Genomic DNA, 19,760 nt, shown 5'->3' with positions numbered 1-19,760 from the left:
TTACAGTAACTTAATACTTTGTTAAAGTACAGATGATTACATTTATTTACAGCTTCACTGTGATTCTCATGGTGGGAAAAAAAAAGTAGTCTTCTCACATCTGTTATTTGCTACTGTGACAAGCCTCGCTGACTTAAATGGAATTACTCAGGCTAATAAATTCAAGCCCATGGCACAGGAAGGAATTGTTAACACAGGGCAGCAGCAGAGACTTCTTTAACCTCAGAGACTTTTCCCTCCTCCTTTTATAAATGCCATACCACACATTTTCTTAGACTAAAAAGGCATTTATTTTAACAGTTTTATAAATATTTTTGTCTGTCACTGTCAAACAGCTAACAAGGCTCACTTGAACACCAACATTTAGTATAAAACAGATGTTACAAAGCAATACTTTAGGGCATGCACTGATTGTAAAGTAGTCCCGTAGATCACAGTAATTTCATTACGTATTCATCCAGTGTTATTTTTTCTGAAAAGACTAGAGTATAAATACAAAGAAGTTTGGCAATTTCTTCTGGACTACAAAACCTCCGTTCTGCGCTCCTACCCAACCAAATGCTCACTGACTCCCACAGATGGCGGTTATTGGCATACAGAATGGTGCCTAGCACAGAGTGCAGAACACCACTTAAGACTACAATTACAAGTTGCTTATTTGTACGTTTTATCTTTCTACTGGTCTTGAGAATGCTGAACAAAGTCAAAAGGTAGAAAGAGCATTTCAGGTTCAATCATTACACTTCATGTAATACAAAACAAGTGGCAAGAGTTCACACAGTTACGACAGCCTGCTTACTTGCAGAGAGGTTAAAGCAAATCAGACCTCAGGATATATAAATCAGAAATACCAAGGCATACCAGGCATCTGTTTTAACCTAAACAGAACTCATGATACTTCAAATATGCTAATAAAATATCTCTGCCTAAATAAAGGCTGGGAACATCACACACAAATGTCAGGGTCCCACCATTTCATTTTTCTAAAGAGTTAATAGTTTTCTATTAACTATTTTCTAAATAGTTAATAATTTCACCTTTGACTCTCTGTGTCAAGACGTGAATGATAATTCTAGCTTTAAAAAAAAAATCTATTGTGGTAGTTTTTTCTATTTCAATGTTTATCCCTTGTTTCATGTCACCAACTGTGAAAAATTGAAAAAGAAATCATTGCTTTATATGTACGTAGTCAGGTATTTCAGAAGCAGATATCATATTCTGTAGTTAAATAACAAGAATTTTTCCTCAGGTTTAACTATGGCATATGTACTTCCTTTCCCATTATACTAATATTCCGTATGACAATATCCTCATGACTTACTGAACTTATCCTTGTTTCATCTTGTTTGGGAAAAAAAAAGTGAAAATAATACTGTAATAAGACCAATGTAAGGCTAATTTTTGTACTGAAGAAAGTGAAGGAAGTTTAGTATATAAGAACTGCAAACATAATACCCACACAAGTAACATATCAGGTTTATAAATATTTTTCTGGATCATTCTGCCTCCCCAAAATCAACTAGGAGTCAGGGAACATGTAGGATTCTGTGTTTTGTCTTGTCTCCAGAGCAGAATCTAGCCTTTCGTTTTCAGACTTTCTTGTATAATTTTCAGACTTTACACACACACACACACACACATACACAAATACCTTCAGCAAAATCACATTGCCTAAATATTAATTCTGTGAAAAATATTTTTCATTAATCTAAACCTTGCACATCACTGTTATGAAAAATCAGCAGGAATATTTTTATTCCTTGGCACACAACCTAAGTGAATTATTTAGTCTCCTACCAACACCATCTTATGAAATTGAACTGAATTATGTAAAAACTAAGAGAGCGATGTGAAACTAAATTAGGCAACACATTGCAATCACTAGTTACTGTAAAATGTTCACTGCCCTGAGTAAGTATTGGAGCCATAAAAGATTTGCAGCTGCTCAGCACTTTTGAAAAATCCAATTACTTCTTTAAAAATGTAAATATGAATTTGAGTAAGCATAATTTAGAAACAGCTCATAAAACTACTGGTAATTCTGTATGTCCTAGTCTATAAAGAGCACAACACCTTTACAGAAAATTTCTTAAGAATGACACATAAAAGTTCACCTTGTAAGGACATTCCTAAATAGCCTCTAATTGCAGATCAGGATGAGCCTATATGGAGCAGCAACTGTTCTAAGATAGGGACTGTGAAGTCCTGCACGTATTCCAACCTCACACTGGTTTGAAAGAACATTTCTACTGATAAGAAACACAGAAAGAGGGTGAAAGCAACATTTGTGGATGCCTATGAAACTGTTGTCAGAGGAAGTTCAGATGGGACATTAGGAAAAACTTCTTTGAGAGGATGTCTGGTGACTGAATGGGCACCAAGCCTGTCAGAGTTCAAGAAGCATCTAGATGATGCTCTTAAACATATGATTTAGTTTTAGGCAACCCTGTGAAGAGCAAGGAGTTGGACTCTAAGATCCTTATGGGTCCCTTCCAACTTGAGATATAGAATGAGTCTATGAGTGCAATTCAAATTACTTAGCTATCCAAGGAAAAAAATAAATCTGCCCCTTTTCTTACAGCAGATTCATTGCTATTGCTAAGTCATAACACAGATTTTCAAAGCAAGTCATATCTTTTAAGTCTGCATTTTCACACCTATCAACTCCACAAGCTGTACACATCCTCCTCGACATTTCAAAGTTACACTGCTTTTGCCTCACTATCTGAGCCCAAATTAGACAAGTTAAATAACCAGGTTCAAGCATACATAATTTTACCAAACCCACTGTGAAAACAAAAAAAAAAGGGAAGGTACCAAAGTGATTATTTCATACTAATAAGAGAGCTTTAGAAAAGCAAGGCTTACCTATATTTTACTCTGTACCTTGACATAAAAATTGCATAGAAATAACTAGATATGAACAAAAATGTTCATAGGAAATTGAGATTTTTTTAAAAAACCTTCCAGTTAGATCCATATCTGTCCTGGGCAGGTTGATGAAGAGCTGTCCTAACACACTGCTACAGAAATACTAATAATGAAATTTTAATTAGAGGAACTAGATAATGTACAGTGAAAGCTGTTAAGCAAATATTTAGAGCCCCCATCTTTTGATATTTACACTGCAGCAAGCAGGGAGTACCTGCTCACCGGCCATTTTACAAACTGAGCAGGTACTCCCCACTGCAGCCAACTGCCACGACTGCCTATGGGGTCTTGACAGGTTTTCACATCTCTGAAGGCAGAATCAAGCCTCTAGCTCTTACCTTGGAGGTTGATGGGAGTAGACATCTTGTGATATAGTCTGACCTGATGCCCACATCAGCCCTTACACAGCTTGGACCCGCACAGAAGCTAAATACTCACTGAAGTCAGACTGTTCCTTCTCATCACATAAAGTAATATTTGCTTGTGATAAAAGAGTTCCAGACAGATTCTGCCACATGTAAACTCGTACAAAAATAGAAAGTATGCCAAAACCATTAGCCCTTCCTTGTCATTCGCCCTTGCTTCCAGTCTCTCCACTCTTCTGTTCCAAACTATTTGATGTCACCACTGCCTGTACAGCATTCAAGCAAACTGCTTTGGCAGTTTCATTACAAGCTGTGGAGTCAGGGTTGAAATGGATCATGTCAATTCATGTAAGTTATGCACATCCACAGCTCCATGAAGCACTGAAACACAGTAATATTTAAATGTGTTTCTGATTCTATATAAATCTAAGGTCATACTTTGTATAAAATACTAACACTCATAATAGTTACCTCTGAAAAAAAAGTGATATTAGACCTTTTGTAATCCTCTGAAATACACATTTCCTTCTTCTAAAGCTCTTACCAAATACTTTTCTTGGGGAAACTATTTGGAGTTGTTAAAAACAGTGTGGGAAGCAAGTACATCTGCTGCACAGCAGTGTTGCAAACCAATGAAACCACAGAATCACAAAATGCAATTTAAATGCTAATAAAAGTTTTGCAATTTGCATATAAACTTAAATTTTGCCTCTAGAGTATCACAGGGTGCAAACTTCCATTGGATCCAAAAAAGCCCTGAAAGAGCAGAGGATCTGTTCTCTAAAACAAGAATAATTTTCTTCTTTGTAAATGTCTGATGCATTGGAGGCATGAGAAAGTAGGAGAAGACCAAATAAAACAGGGAGACCTGCATCTTCCCTTAAACTTATAGCAGTCATTTACTTACAAATAACTGAGTATCATCAATGACACAGATGTCTAATTGTGACCTGAAAAATCATGAAGACAGATGTGTGCCCGTCCTCCTTTATCTACTAACTCCTCTTTACAGCCTGGAAGTCTCCTCTAAGGTGTCTCCAGAGTCTTCTCTTCTCCAGGCTGAACAACCCCAACTGTCTCAGCCCATCTTCACAGGAGAGGTGTTCCAGTCCTCTCATCACCTTAGTGGCCCTCCTCTAGACTCATTCCAACAGGTCCACATCCTTCTTGTGTTGGGGGCTCCAGAGCTGGATGCAATACTTCAGGTGGAGTATCATGAGAGCAGAGTAGAGGGGCAAAATCACATCCTTTGACCTGCTGCTCACATTTCTTCTGATGCAGCCCAGGATACAGTCGGCTTTCTGGATTGCCAGATCACGTTCAGCTTCTTGTCAACAAGAAGATACGCATATTTAAGAGATTTGGTGCAGGATGGGTCATGCTGTTTGTTATTTTCATTTTATAGTAGATATTTAGTACATGAAGGCTCTTCTTTTTGGTTCAGACCCAGGATATGGTGCCCTAAGCAAGTTTCAATACTGCTGATGTACACCATGCTTTAATCCCTGTGCTGAAGACTGGGAAAGCCAGTGCTCAATACAGCTTTGAAAACGTTTAACCCAATCTGGGCATTTCCTCAGGTTAGGGAGGCCACAAGTCTTTATTTTCCTGCTGTCCAAGTATTGCAAAACCAATCAAAAAGGACAAGAACGCCACAGAGGGATTTCAAACATTTGTCATCAATGTTGTTATCTTTCAAAACCAGAGTATTTCCCTTAAATTAACAGAATTTTGAAGATAGCATCACCCTGTATCCAATAACATCATCAAATCAGGTAGGCTTTTTCTTTTTTTTTGAGGGGGGGAAAAATCAACTAGCAATTCACCTATGCCGAAAAATATACATACTTATTTAACTCCAGCAAAGAAAAAAATTACTTTCTGAAAGTCTGTCCACTCCACTCATTTTTCTCTCTTCTATCCTACTTATTACTAAAGTAATTTCAGGCCTAGCTTATAACTTATAACAGGGGACCAGTCAGATACTACAGTCAAAAAACAAGGTTCTTTTGCAATAGGCACTGTCATTGATTTCTTTTCCAACTAATCTAGAAACTTTGAGTGTAAAATATTCTATATAAGATGGACAGAGAGAGAAGAGGGTGATAATATGGTTAACATAACATGCAATGGTCATGACTGAATTTTGTTCTGCATGGAAAGAACATATTCAAGGACATTAATTAATGCCATATGGTCTTTACCAGTCCTATCTTTCTAATTATTAATCATAGTTAAATTTCCAAAGGACACCATACTCTAAACATGCCATTTCTAAACTCTATGCCTCTGTATTAGGTCACTGTGCAAGTAATTCTCAAAGCACTTTAGAAATGTATTCTTTAACAGTTGTTTACTAGTAGTCACACTAAAGAAAGTAAAAATTATTTGGAGAAGGAAACGTTTGCCTCCTTTTCCAAAGCAGGCCTTTTCTTCCCATTTTGTGTTGGTACCCATTAATTAGAAAAAAAATTTAAAAAACCTATTGAAATGCCATGATCACTTAAAAATTTCTTTGAAGACCATCACTTTGGTTAACAGGAATCAATCCTGCTTTTCAAAATTAAAAAGAAAAAAGATAAAGCAAAACATACAAAAACCCCTCAAAAAACCAAAATACCTTCCATGACAAGTTACTATGCCCACTCAAATGTCATTAACCTAAAGGCTTTTCATTTCTCTTATGCCCTTTTTCTTCTCAGATTTCATCCCAACTAGTAAGTTCTAAACACTCACACCTTCTTTGTTTGTCAACCTGAATTTCATATTCCTGATTTTTCTGCTCTGAAGGGTAACTCTCGAACAAACTCAGGGCCAAACTGAACCATCAGCTGAAATGCCAAATAACAGATTGTTTTGCTGCTTGCTGTGGCCTTTTATTTCCTCCCTTTTGATTAGAAATACTTTATTAGGCTAATTAAGTACTTTTAAGCTTGGGTGAAAGTTTTTATAGAAGAGCACATTTCTGCTAATACTTCAAAAAGAGATAAATACAATGACAGAAAAGAGAAGCCAAAATAGGTTTCTATCCTACTTCAGTACCTTTAAATTAATAAATTAGCCCTTTAGTGGGTAATCAGGTAAATGGCTGAAACTAAAGTAGTAAATACAAGGCCATAGACTAAAGCAACCCTCAGGCTCTGAGAAAGAACTGCAGTATCTCACCTGCCTACAAATCAGCACCATGGAGAAAGAACTTTCCCTAATGATTTCTTCACTTCACCTGCTTGCTGAGTGTAAAGCTCATTCTCCAGGCTTTGGCTTATCTGCTCCACCCAACCTTAAGGCTAAATTATACAGCTGTTGTGGACCAAAGCACTCCTTCCTCATTAGCTGGTCTCCACTGTATACTTCATCAGATGATGAGCAAGTTAACCAACTTGAGAGAAGTAATTTACACTAAATAAAGTATATGCACTTATAAGGTTCACTCCGTTCTGAATTTTTCTCCCCTCTCCTGAGATCTAGTCCAGTAATTTTAAGTGAACAAATCCATAAAGACATTAATGAAAATATAAAATACTAACTGATCTTTCTTTTGAAATAGGGATAAAGTGTTTGTTATGAAGATAAATTAATTTTCAGTCTAATTCACATACCTTAAGCATAGGTTTGAAGAATTCTGAGCCTAAAAAATAAGTTTACAAACATCAGCCTGTGAATAATGCTGCAAACCCAGCAAAGCTAATTAATCATTTTATACTCTATGCAGTAATGAGAATAGAAAGGAGTTCCATCACATACTTTACCAGATGCTGTGTTACAGAGTCCTTAAGTGTACCCCATTAGATAAAACTTTGGCACTATTTAGATTTTAATTCTATTTAAATAGAATTTTAATGTGAGTTGGAAAGTGAATGCTTAACCTTTTCTAGGTACGTTTGACTGCTGCATGTAGACATGTGTCATACACCTTCTATTATGTGAAGAACAGAAATTCTCCACTCAAAGTTCTGTGGATTATAATTGCATTTTGACACTTTCCATTTGTGTAATATTTAACATTCATCTTGGAATATTTATTGGTGATAAAAAAATCTAATGTATTTTCTCTTTAGCTCATCTTTTTCCACTATATTTTAACTATATTTTAGCTATGGTTTGATGAACTGAAGATATTGCTCTTCTTATTAACCCCTGTCTTTCCTTAGAAATAATCTCCATTATATTTCTATTCCTTTGTAAGTTAACACCAGTTGACCATAGTCACCTTTAACATGAACAGGATATAGAGGCATACAACACAGAAAACCAGAGTACTTCATATTACTGCACAACTACTTAAAAATGTATTTACATGTCAGCAAAATTACTGTTTTTTCATAAAAAGAGAAAATTTGATCTAGTCTATTGGGAGGACAACCTATGGCTTGTTGGAAACTTCTATATTCTGCATGTTTTACACCTGGTTTTCCTATGCGTGGAGAATTTATATTGCTGTATTCTCCCTTCCCCTTGTTTAAATTACTTTATATCTCACTCTTAAAAGAAGTAGCCATTTCTTTCAAAAAGGCTGTTGAAACACAATAAAGATGTTCATCACCCCTTTCTCATTGAAAAAAAAATCGTGCTAATGCTTGAATATTTAAGTTTAGTTTTAGAAAGTACCACAGCAAGTGATCTTTGATAAATATAAAACAAAAAAAATAAATAAAAAATTGGGAGAACTGTCCACTACTGAGGGCAGCTTTAATATTTCTGTGTTGCTACCCAGCTCATAAAATTCAAAACTGCACTTGGAGTTGTGCTCTCTGCTCCAGAAGTACCAAACAGCATTACAATGTTTTCCTAAATTTGCTTTTTCAAAGCAATTTGGAAGGCAATTTTGTTATTTGATAAGATGTTCATCACTAAATTCACCTAAACACACATACAGGCACCCCTCCCAAACACACACACACACACACACACATTGAATTTACAAAAGTGTCATTTTCTTTAGGCAAGTAATCACAACACTGAAAATATTCTCCTATGTGTTTGCTGATTATTCTTAAATGATTTGTCACCACTCTGCCACTCAAAAGAGATGGTTATTTCATTCTTCTGAGAAGCTAACTATGTTCAAAAGCAGCTAGATGAGGATGGTGGTGTGATATAAATTCCAATAGAAAAATGCATCATCCATCCATATAGCCGTCCATCCTGAGAAACTTCCACCAACAAATTCTTGCTATTTTCCATTGGTCATGGGGTTCCCATCAATAAATAGAAGGTCAGTGCAACAATGAGGAGCAAGCAGAATGGAGAAGAGAAGGTCTGATAGGCAGCTGATGGCATGAAAATATCTTCATATTTGTAAATACTGACAACACGTTCTGATACAGGTGGTGAGTCTATATCATGACGAGTTATAGAACCTTTAAGAGGTAAGGGCAGAAAGAAATAATGTCAGATGCATTTTTTTCTATGACTCTACTAAAGATACAGGTAGACAGCCAGGTAATTTTCAAAACTACAGGAGCATGCAATATTACACTGTCAGGGAGTAGTACCATTTCTCTGCTTTCTGAAATTAAAATCCTAAATAAAACAAATGAAATGCAAGTAAACAACAAACATCCTTCAAAAGAATTAAGAACTTCTAGTTATGAAGTTCTTTTATATTTAGCTTTGGGGAGGGAGGATAATAACTATATAGCCAAGAAAGCACAACATGTGTTGGACTCTTGTCTTCTTTTTTATCTATTTTTAAGCTTTATGCTGCCAGAATTTTAGTCCATTTGAAAAAAAAAAAAAAAAGAAAAAAGGAAGAGGGGGTCCAGTAAGACTAATGTAATTGAAAGACATTTATCAGTTTTGGCACATCAGTTCTGTTTGTAACACAGAAATCAACTTACCTTGGATTGCTGGACCCCAAGCAAACAGATAGTACCAACTCAAGTGCAGATCTACAATGGTTTCCTCTCGGGGAACATATACAGGACGCTTGAATCGACATGTTACACGATTGTTTTCAAAAACCCCTTCCTCATCTCTAGCAGGATTTCTCTGGATTTCTTTAGCCCACTGACCAACATTATAGAAGTGCTGTATTCGGACTCTTCCATTATCATCATGAACACAAGCCATGACATCATCTCCTCCCTACAAGGTACAAACAAATGGGAAGATGGAAACCAGAAGTGTCATAAAGTATTTCCTCATTTATGTATATAATTTTAATTATTCAAAACTAATCAAGACCTAAGACTCTCCTTTCTTCTTTCTAAATTATATATACACAAATATTTATTTCCCTAACAAGGTGTCTTGAATCCAATTGAAAAGCACATAAATGGATAGTAATATTTACTTACCCTTACTATCTCTTTTGGATCTTTCTAAGTTATTTTATCTTACATATATAACATATTTGTAAGACATGATATCACCCTGACATCACATAATTAATTGATCTGTGGAAGGCTGTTTTCTTTGGTTATTTGTGAAGTTCTGGGATTCTGCTTCATAAAAACCAGCAGTCTTGAATCCCTGCTGTGTACAAAATCCACTGCACCAAATCGTGAATAGGAAACCAATATGATTTAGTAGGATAGAGGAGATGAATCTACTAATTATGGGAAAATAATAGCATAAATTACAGTAAGTCTTTTCTAATCTCTTCTCACGTTCAGTTAAGGGAACATCACTTCTCGTATCTCTTTTATCTCTTAAAAGAAAATTAAAAACATTCAGCATGTAATAACAGAATACAGTATACCATAAGACACAAGAAAAAAAGTAATCAATATGTGCTTCTTCACTTAGCTTAAACAGCCGCCAAAGTTGGTTCTTCTCAAGCAAAGAACCAACAGACAGAAGGAAGTGTGAGACAATTATTTGTAGAGGTTATTTGCAGACATACTAAAGCAGTTGCTAGAAGCGTTACTCAAGGTCATTGACAAAGTAGTAGAGCACCATATCACTCAGGGATGAGCATTAACTTCAGGAGTACTGTCTCATAGAAGCCTTAGCACCAAGAACCATCAAAAACACTGTCCAAGCTGGATGAGTGGCATTTTACTGAACACCACTCTATAGTCATCAATGCCATACTAAATACAAGCCCTGCTCCTCCCATACTCATCTTTCTGATATGCCATACCGATGATAGACATGGTGCTTGCTACTGTGATCATCCCTCAGCTCTTTGTCATAAGAGAAGGAGAGAAAAAGAGTGCATTTCAGCACTCTGGGAATATTGCTACGTTCATTGTAAAAGATACGCCAAAATTGAAGGGAAAAAGGGAACAACTAGGTAAAACACACGCTTGAACATTTTCCGCACCTTGCTGCTCCTGCAGACAACCTTTTTGGCCTCTGTCTTGAGACTATCATTGCTTTCCATAACTTATTTTCCAAGTTTAATTTTCATACATCTGAGCAAAAATTCCTCATTCTTAAGTACAAAGAAGAAAAATAAATCTGTTTTCACACAGAAGAAAAAAAACTAAAAAGGAAAGAAAAAAGCACTCTGAATCTCAGTTCACAGAATGACATTACAGAGTCCTTCAAAGGCACAAAAGCCTGCAAGTGGAAAAGCATAATGTTATTTGAGACAAAGAAATAGGTCACAGGACTTTAAAAAAAATCTATTGAGGACACAAAATAGGGGTTTTTTTCCACTAAACTTCTGTAGCTATCCAGGCCACACCATTTTGATTAGGGCCTCCAAAGCACAGCCCATTTCTCACAGTAAAGCTGTTTTGACTTAGAGCCATTTTACCATCAAAGCCTGTGCATCCCAGGACACCAAAATATCCTGGAAGTTATGAAAAAGAATGAAGTCAGCAGGGGAACAAGAGAGAAAGAGAGATGCTAGCTGGTTTAGTCCAGCTGACTGATGGGCATTAGATGATGTACGCAGCAAATTTGGAAGCAAAAATTTTTCTTTTATATTTACTTAATTCTTCTTACCAGAAGCTGACTTAACATGCTGCTTGGTATGCCTGGGTCAAAAGGTAACACGTGTTTTCCAGTGCCTGATGACATGAAGGCAGTGGGACCCTGGGGTCTACTGCAGGTACATCAGAGTTACAAACTGGTAACACAATCTCTGATAGCTTGGGGACAAATATTTAAAGGTGTTGAGCTGTTTTGGAAACCCTGTTGAGAGCTTGCACTGCCATCCACCTGAACTCTTCTCAAAATTTGGCTGTAAGACTCTTCTTTACAACATCAAAACCACAAACTCTTCCTTGTGATGTGAACCATTCCTTATGACATAAAAAGCTTCTATCTCCATTGTGTTTATTTACAGCATCATATTAAAACATGTATAGTAATGAGTGAAAAGCCCCTGCTCTCACACTTTCTTTGTATTTCTCATGTCGAGTCTGATAAAAATGCTGTTAAGTCAGTGCAAGTCTTCCCATTCATATTTGTGGGTGCTAGCCCAGGACATGTAAATCCTGTATTTTTTCAGACTACTATTTTCAACATTACAAGAAACAGTCCTTTCCTTTAACTTGTGGTTTAGGACATGGGGTCAGTATTGTTCTATATACCCATAAATGTTTCTGTACATGAACACCTGCATCATGAACTGCATTTTAATCCTAAACATTTTACCAAGGATCACAGACAAAACATCTTTGCATAAGTTGCCCATTGCTCAGGTTTTTTAAAGTTCATACAGTACATGCTTTTATTTTGCTCATTGAAACAACGAAAAGTGAAGCTTTAGAATGAAAAAGTAAGTACAGAAGTAATCATAAAATCAAACCTAATAAAATCCAGAAGAGAAAGAATAAATTTTAACAAGATTGTTTTCTAGAGTATATATGTTTAAATTAGCAGGAGTCATCTTGTCACACATTTGTAGCTTCCCTGAAACAACACATAGGCATGAAAGAAACAAAAAAATTTCCAAAGTTAAACAGTGAAAGATATATTTACATCGCTCAAAGTCAGCTGATTTACAGAAGAATAAAATTATTTCCTATTTAGTTTATGATGTGTCTTTTGTCCAAGTTACACTGACATAAAGCTTGGCAGGACATTTCCATTTGAATTGGCTTATGCCTGAGGGCTTTTCTAACAAAAAGACAAAAAGCTAATAACATTCAGCCATTCAGAGCTGAACTGAAATACTGTTGTAGTTCTAAGAAAAGAAGGGAAAGGAGATGTTAACAAAGACGAAGCAGTTTTCTGTGAGGCAGTAGGCCTGGCTTCTGCTCCCGGGGGGCTACTTGTTTTCAGCAAGTCAGTTTTTCCTTATGTGCTCTGTTTCTAACCGACTAAACATATAAGTACATACAAATACACTTCTAGCATGTAAAAGTGTGCACATTGTCAACATGAAGAACTGCATGTCTTACCATTTTCTTGTCTGAGGAAAATCCCACTGCCACCCAGCCATCAGTATCAGCACTCAACTCAAATTCAACGTCAGCTCCTATTCTACGGTAACTTAGAAAGTAGTCACAAGTCTCTGCATTGCATCCAGGTTTACCATACCTAAATGGAATTGAAAATATACATCATTTTTCCTTGAAATTTGCTGCTACGGAACTTAATTACATTTCTGCAAGGAAAAACTAAAAGAATGCATTCTGGTATAATGACGGTAAAACATATTATATAATCTGCTATACATAGGGTACCATTAATTAAGAGTTTGCAATTACTGTTCTTTTAGTATAAGAATGTATAGTATTTAAACATTATTACTCTGTAATAATTAACAGTATTACTCTGTCGACCTTATTTGCTCTGGTTTTGTAAGTGCTCCATGAAAATATGAATTGTGAAAGAACTGTAGGTCCACAACTAAGACATATATCCTAGTGTCCTCAAATAATATAGTTCGTACTACAAAATATGTTCTTAAACAATAAACATTTATTGAAATGACTACAGAACACTAACCAAAGTCTCCAGTATCATCAGTCAGCACTTTTAAACATCAAGTTATCTGCACTCTTATCTCAGACTGACCTGAAGCATCCCTTGGTTTTTCCACAGTCATCCACTCTGATTTTTGCAAATGGATCCACGGGAGGAGCAGTAGGGAAAGGGTAACCTGAATAATCAGAATAAATCATTACTTAATAAAATATAAGGAATAAAAAGCAGTAATACTAAAGAGAAAGTGTTCCAATAGCATTTACTTTGCTGATAACTGTGCTGTTCAGATGACAGACTACTTTGTCACATACACAATCCACTGCTCAGATATCCTGGATCCAGGTACCAAAGCAACACAAATAACTGAAAACAAAACTTTCCTACCTTCATCAAGTAGGGAGAAGAATGCCAGAGGCTAAAAGTTAATGTAAGGCAGCAGGACCATGGACAAGTGCAATCAACTAACAATTCGGGATCTCCGCTCAGCTATCTCCTTGTTCACTCTTTGTCCCCTCAGGAAATCCGTTAGGGAACTAAATGTGATTCCTTAGCCACAAATGACAGCATGAAGTATAAATGCAGGCAGGGCACCAGACGCAGTGCTGTAGGAATGGATACCTTATAATAAGGAAAAGACCTTACAATACGTCTTCCACTAAGAAGTAAAATAAAACACACATTGCAGTAAAAGGCAAGAGAGTATCAAGACAGGGAATTGCCTGTAGTTATGGCCTGCAATCACTTGTGAAGGCAGACCCAAGAGCTGGACAATCAGAGTTATGATTCCAAGCAACTCCCTTTCTACTGCACAATAATATACCAAAGAGGAAGTGAGAACATTTGTGAACAGACCTATTCTGTCTTTGCTTGTAGACGTTGGTGTGTGTTGCATAAGCACAGATATTTTTAATAGGATGTTCTTTTACTTAGCCAGATGAAAAATGAAGTGCTAACTGTGAAACTAGAAAGTCCTCTGAAAGTGCTTCACTGCATAGGAAAAGTGCTTCACTGAGTAGGGAATGAATACTGTAGTTAGTTACAGCATCAGTACACAAACGTTTGACCTACACAACTTTGGGCATTTGGGAGCCCTGATTTGCTTCCCTAGATTTCTGATAATGCCAATGGAGAGAGAAAGTGTGCTGTAAGCTGCAAATCACAGCTCCATTAACTGTATCAGGGCCCTGGGTAAATTACCCAGCATAAATGCATTAAGTTTGCAGAATTTCACAGCAGCCTGTAGCAGAGTATCACTGACAGACAGGTCACAGGGCATGCAATTTTCTCAGTCCTTCGTTATTTTCAAATCCATTGAACACATGGGTTTCAATGCATCCTAGGCACAAAATTGGAGTTTTAACACTCCGCCATTTGTAAATTCAAAAAGACATCCCGGAACCCACGACCACTCTGTTTCTTGACACGTCCTTTCGAAGCCCACAAACCCCGGGATTCCTCTTCACGCTACCAGCCCGCAAAGCTTTGCACGAGGGGAAGGCGAGACACCGCCGGCCGGCCCCGCTCTGCAGGAAGGGGACGGACCCCGGGGGCTGCCGCTGCGGGGAGCGAGGCACCGGCCCCGCGGAGAGCGCGGCCGTCCAGCGGGACACCCGAGGCTGCCCCGGCCCCGGCCGCGGGCGGCAGCGCTGGCTGGAGGCCGCCCGGGCGGCGAAAGATGGCGGCGGGCGCTGGCCTTCGTGCTGAACAACGCCGCCGCTGCCCATCCTCTCGCCCGCCCGCCCGCCGCCACCGCCGCCCGGCCGGCGCGGTGCTCCCTCCCTGCCCCGGCCGCGCTGCCCCCTTCGCCCGCCGCGCCCCGCCCGGCCCCGCCGCCCGCCCCGGCCGCCGCCGCACCCTCCTCGGAGAGGTAGCGCAGGTCGTAGAACTCGCTGGCGAAGGTGCCGTACGACGAGTCGTGGTGCCGCGCCGCGTCCTCGCCGTGCTCCCCGCCGCCCGCCTCCCGCCGCCCGCCTCCCTCCTCGGCCGGGCTGGCGGCGGAGCCGGCCAGGAGCAGCAGCAGCAGCAGCAGCCGCCGCCGAGCGCCGCGGCTCCGCTCCGCCATGGCGGCGGCGGCGGGGCGGGGAGGCGGTGGCGCCCGAGCGCGGCTCCGCGGGGGAGCGGGGGCGGCCGCCGGAGGGATCCAGCCCCGGGGACGGGCGGTGCCGGAGGGACTGCGGGGGTGGGCGAGGGGACGGTGTGGGAGGAAAACGTGTCGGGGCAGCGTATGCGCGGGAATGCGCGTGGGAGCGGCGTGCGCGGGAGCGGGATGCGCCGGGAGCGGTACGCGCGGGCGGTCACAGGCACAGCCGTGGCAGCACCGAGCCCTCCCGCAGGGACCGCCGCCGAAGGGCTAGGCGGTGGCCTTCCGTGGATCACCAGGTTCCCACACCCCACAGCCCGCCCCACCCGGCAGAGACCCCGCCGCGGGGACACCTTCTCCCACCGCCCAGGCACAGCACTCGGGGGCAGCACCAAGCCATCCCCGGCCGTCCCCTTGGCCTCGATTCACCAAAGCCTCTCAGGCTGTGCTTCAAGAGGACGTGATAAATCCTGCTCAGTAACTGCTGAGCTCTTTTCATGTTTGTTTGGTTTTTTTTTTTGGTTGGTTGGTTGTTTTTTTTAAATTATTTTTAATGACTTCTGAGATGGGACTGGAGGCACAGCACAACTTAACATTGATTTCAGGTAAAACCCCATGGTAGTGAGCGCTCACTGTCTGATTGCATGTTCTTGCTTTGTATTTTATACAGTGGAACTGCAGCAGTACGAATATGCTTCAGACCTAGCAGGACTGAAGGAAAGCCCAAGTTATGCCCCCAGAGCTGGCTTGGGCTCTTGTATCTGATGCTGGACTTGCAGCTAGGCATTAAAGATACGACTGCGTTCTCACCGTTCCATGGTGTCTATGGGTTGATGGAGGAACCATGACTTTTCGTACTCCATGTTTGCCAAAGTGGCTTTTTTCTTGGTTTTGGATTGGTGTCTTCTGATTATAACTATAATTTCGTGTTTATACTGTTTTGCATGGTTACACTTCCTCCTCTGAGAGTCCAGAATAAAATTGAGCAAAACATCAGGGAGGAGGGAGGGAGAAAGACGAAGACACAACGGTCGGTAATAGTCTGAAAATTAAAATAACCCTCAATTCAAATGTTTTCTTTTTTAGTATTGATGACTGTACTGAGTTACTTTTTGATGTGACACTGAGACTGCCCAAGACCTAAGCTGCGTTAGGGATAAGTCCATTCCCTTGGGTTGAGTGAGTGATTGTCATATGACAGCGTGCTCAACCCTATCGAGTGGAGGATGTTAATTCACATATCCATGGTTTAGTCTGGAGGAGTAGCATGCTATCTCTCGCTGTCGATAGAGGAATAGCTATACAGAGGTAAAAAATAAGTTGGAAAAGAAATTCCAATTGCATGCAAATGAAAAACATGTTCCATAGTAGCATATGGAAAAAGCTATGGAAGAGCAACAGCAAACTCAAGTGCAAAACAGTGAATCCCTTCTTCCTACCTCACTGAGCTTGGCAAACTTTAGCAGGCCAGTGGAAAACAAGCAAACAAATGACAGTAGAAAAAAACCCCTTATAAATCAGGCTAACAGGAAAATAAGGCTGCAGCTTATTCTTTCTGGGAATAAGCAACTCTGATGAAGGCCCCCTGTCTCCTTTTTGAAATAACTCGCTGAGGGTTGTGATGCCTACGAAGAAGCATTTGCTCAGCAAGGGAGCAGCTGTCAGCTGCATGCTGGTTTTTCCTCCCTGGGAACAGGCTTTAGCACACTGCGATATGGGCAATGCTTCACAGTTACTGTAAACACTTAGGATATTTATCATGTATTGTTTGTGCCTACATGACATCTATTGTTTTAAATCTGACAGCTGAGATAACTGTCTGTGATTACAGTGAGGCTGCACTGATTTTCTAAGGGGGAGATATGGCTAAGAGACTGACTATATTGCATGTGCCTTCCTCCTTGTAAATCCTTAAAAATTAAAACTAAAATATTCCAGCATTTTTGTGCCTTAATAGAACCTCTTGTGTTTGCCTGAAGGTTATCCCTATCACAAGAAAGAGTTGCTCATGGGAAGCAGTGTCACATTGAGACAGGTGGAGCTCTAATGAGTACCTTCAGTTTTCAGCAGACAGAAAGGTCTGCACTGCAACTAACAGCACTGCCAGCAGTTCTGCAGGGAAGATCTTTATCTGATCAAATAATTGAGGCTACCATTAAAGAAAGCATTAGAAGAAGGAGTCCAAACTGCAATTGCATGTGCAGCCTTAACCCTCAAATACCTAAACTTTCTGAATGCCATATTTCTCAGCTTGCACGTACTGGTAACACCTTTATTATATGGGACATACACAAGCCATATGTGAATCACAAGTGGAAGGCATTGCCAGCCTCCGACAGCAGAAGAGCTCTTGCTTTTGGTGAATTAGAGATGTGGGCATTTCCACCACTTCTTGCGCCATTGCCTCCTGCCTCAACGGAATCCAGCAGTCAAATTCCTTGCATGATTAATTGCTGTAGCTTGGGCAATTCTCTGGTGTTAGCACTTAGTCTATCAGTGTCTTCCCAGGACTAGAGACCAGGATTATCCCCAGACATCCCTTGAGGCCCACCCTGCCTTCTTTCTTGGCTTTGTTTGTTACTCAAAGTACACCTTTTCCCTGGAGGCTCATGGTTTTTAGGGCTTTTGGACTAGAAATTAAAGCTTCAGCAATAAGTTATAGTTTATAAAACAGACATCCAGAAAAAAATGTTGTCTCAGAGTCTCTGTATTATTCAGGAGTGGCTGGGGGGAAGAGGGTAAAAACCTACTAATCATATAAGACCATGGCCGGACTAATGAACAGAGAAGTGGGGAAAGGCCAGTGATGCTGGCAGACCATTAGGCTATGAAAACCCCTGATAAAATATCCTTTGTGCCCACTCATCCTTTGGGATCACCCATCTCTCTCCACTGCTTGGGCAGTTAGGCTGGATCTTGCCTGTTCCTGGTCCTTTGTGGTTCTGTGCATGATCTAGCAGGTTTTGCCCATTTGATCATCCTCAACTTCCTTACTCAGCTCTTCATAAGTTATTACTGTTCCCAGATCACCCCCAAAAAAAGAAGCTGGTTAAGTTTATACTGCCCTGCCTCTTCCCAGTTACATCCTCAGTATATCCATGCCTAAAGAACAACATGTTAAAGTTTAGTGCTGCTGGTTATTTCCATCAAATCAACATGTACTGAAAAATCAGTATGTATCTACCAGTGCTGCTGATGGAGAAAGCGACTCCCAAGACAGCAGCTTTCTTACACTAAACTGCAGTAACCTGAACTAGAATTTGTAATTTAATGCAGTTTTCTCAAACCCTTACCACAACCTTGTTCAATATGGTTGATGTATTACCAGTAATTTATGTTGGGCTTTTCTTTATTAAACAATAATAAATTGAGAAATCACACTGATTTCATTAGTAGTCATTTATCCTGTGCTCTACTTATTTACCTGTGACTCTTCAGAAACATGCTTGCCGTGTTAGTTACTTAGACTAAGGCATGAGAGAAAATATGCTGGGAATTTCTTGCAAGCAGACTTTTTTCACAATATACAAAATGGATTGATGAAGTTAGAAATGTCAAATGCCAATATATGAAGCATATTTCCTATGAGAAAAGTAAAAAGTAAGTGATCACCTTAGAAAAACCAAAGCAGTGTGGAGAAAAATATTTGTATAATTTCTGAAAGCTGCTCACCAAAGAGGTGAGTGAACTTTTTGGAGGCATGGTATTGCTTAAGTCTTCTGGAGAAAGGCAAGAAAATATAAACTCTAAATATGCTATCATCCAAATACAAACTGCATTAGATCATTAGATCATCTTTTGCTCAGCATTGGTAAATTTGTTTTTTTCTGCTGCCACTGAGTTATGTATCTGGTCTTGCTCCAAGAGTGTCTTTGCAGCCAATACTGCTCACAACAGCAGTCTTTCTGTAAAATTAATCTAGTGCAGGAAAAAAGCAATGCCTCCAAGCTCTTTTCCACAAGCATAACATATACCAATCTAAAGACTAAGTCCAGCAGTTTTAGACACTAAATCAGCATCAGTTTTGCTTCAGTAAGCACTATAGACCCTTCCCAAAATATATTAAAACTGTACAGGTTTTTGTTTGTTTGTTTGTTTGTGGGATTTGTGCATTGGTTTACATCAGGTAGTTTATGTTTTTTCTCCCAAGATTGCATTTTTTTACCTGCCTGACACTCTTTGATACCCCAGTGTGAATGCAGCTATGGGAGGTCTATCTACCCTGAAAGCCAGATCCACCAGATGATGGCACAATGTGCACCAGGTGGTTTTGGACCAAAATGTTTCACATTTTTTAAAAAGTCCTCATTACAAAGAAGTTATTTATAGTGTTATTCTCATAAGGAGCCAAAACAGAGCAGCCTTTTATTAGAACTTGCAATAAAGGGCATTACATTGGGGCCTCCCTGTGCATAAATACCACTTACTTACCAAAAATTGGCCTGGAGAGCAGAAAAATTCAGCTTACATTAGCAAAGAGCTCATTTAGGTAGGAATGTTTTAGAGAGTTTAAACAGCATGGGCAGAATTCAATTAATTCCACGTGAGACAAT

The 19,760-nt window shown here is 39.6% G+C and overlaps 1 protein-coding gene across 1 annotated transcript; it reads right to left on the bottom strand.

Annotated features, from left to right (window-relative positions):
- Positions 1-271: 271 nt before the first annotated feature.
- FRRS1L (ferric chelate reductase 1 like) lies at positions 272-15,213 on the bottom strand. Its single transcript, XM_032674521.1, has 5 exons — positions 14,982-15,213; positions 13,218-13,302; positions 12,599-12,737; positions 9,137-9,383; positions 272-8,656 (listed from the first exon to the last, which is right to left on the bottom strand). Exons 1-5 carry the CDS (start codon positions 15,187-15,189, stop codon positions 8,484-8,486), a joined length of 852 nt encoding a protein of 283 aa, XP_032530412.1. The 5' UTR covers positions 15,190-15,213; the 3' UTR covers positions 272-8,483.
- Between the last annotated feature and the right edge of the window lie 4,547 nt (positions 15,214-19,760).

Source organism: Chiroxiphia lanceolata, chromosome 1, assembly GCF_009829145.1.
Source record: "Chiroxiphia lanceolata isolate bChiLan1 chromosome 1, bChiLan1.pri, whole genome shotgun sequence".
Taxonomy (NCBI): Eukaryota; Metazoa; Chordata; class Aves; order Passeriformes; family Pipridae; genus Chiroxiphia; species Chiroxiphia lanceolata.
This window is presented reverse-complemented; position numbering and strand designations above follow the sequence as displayed.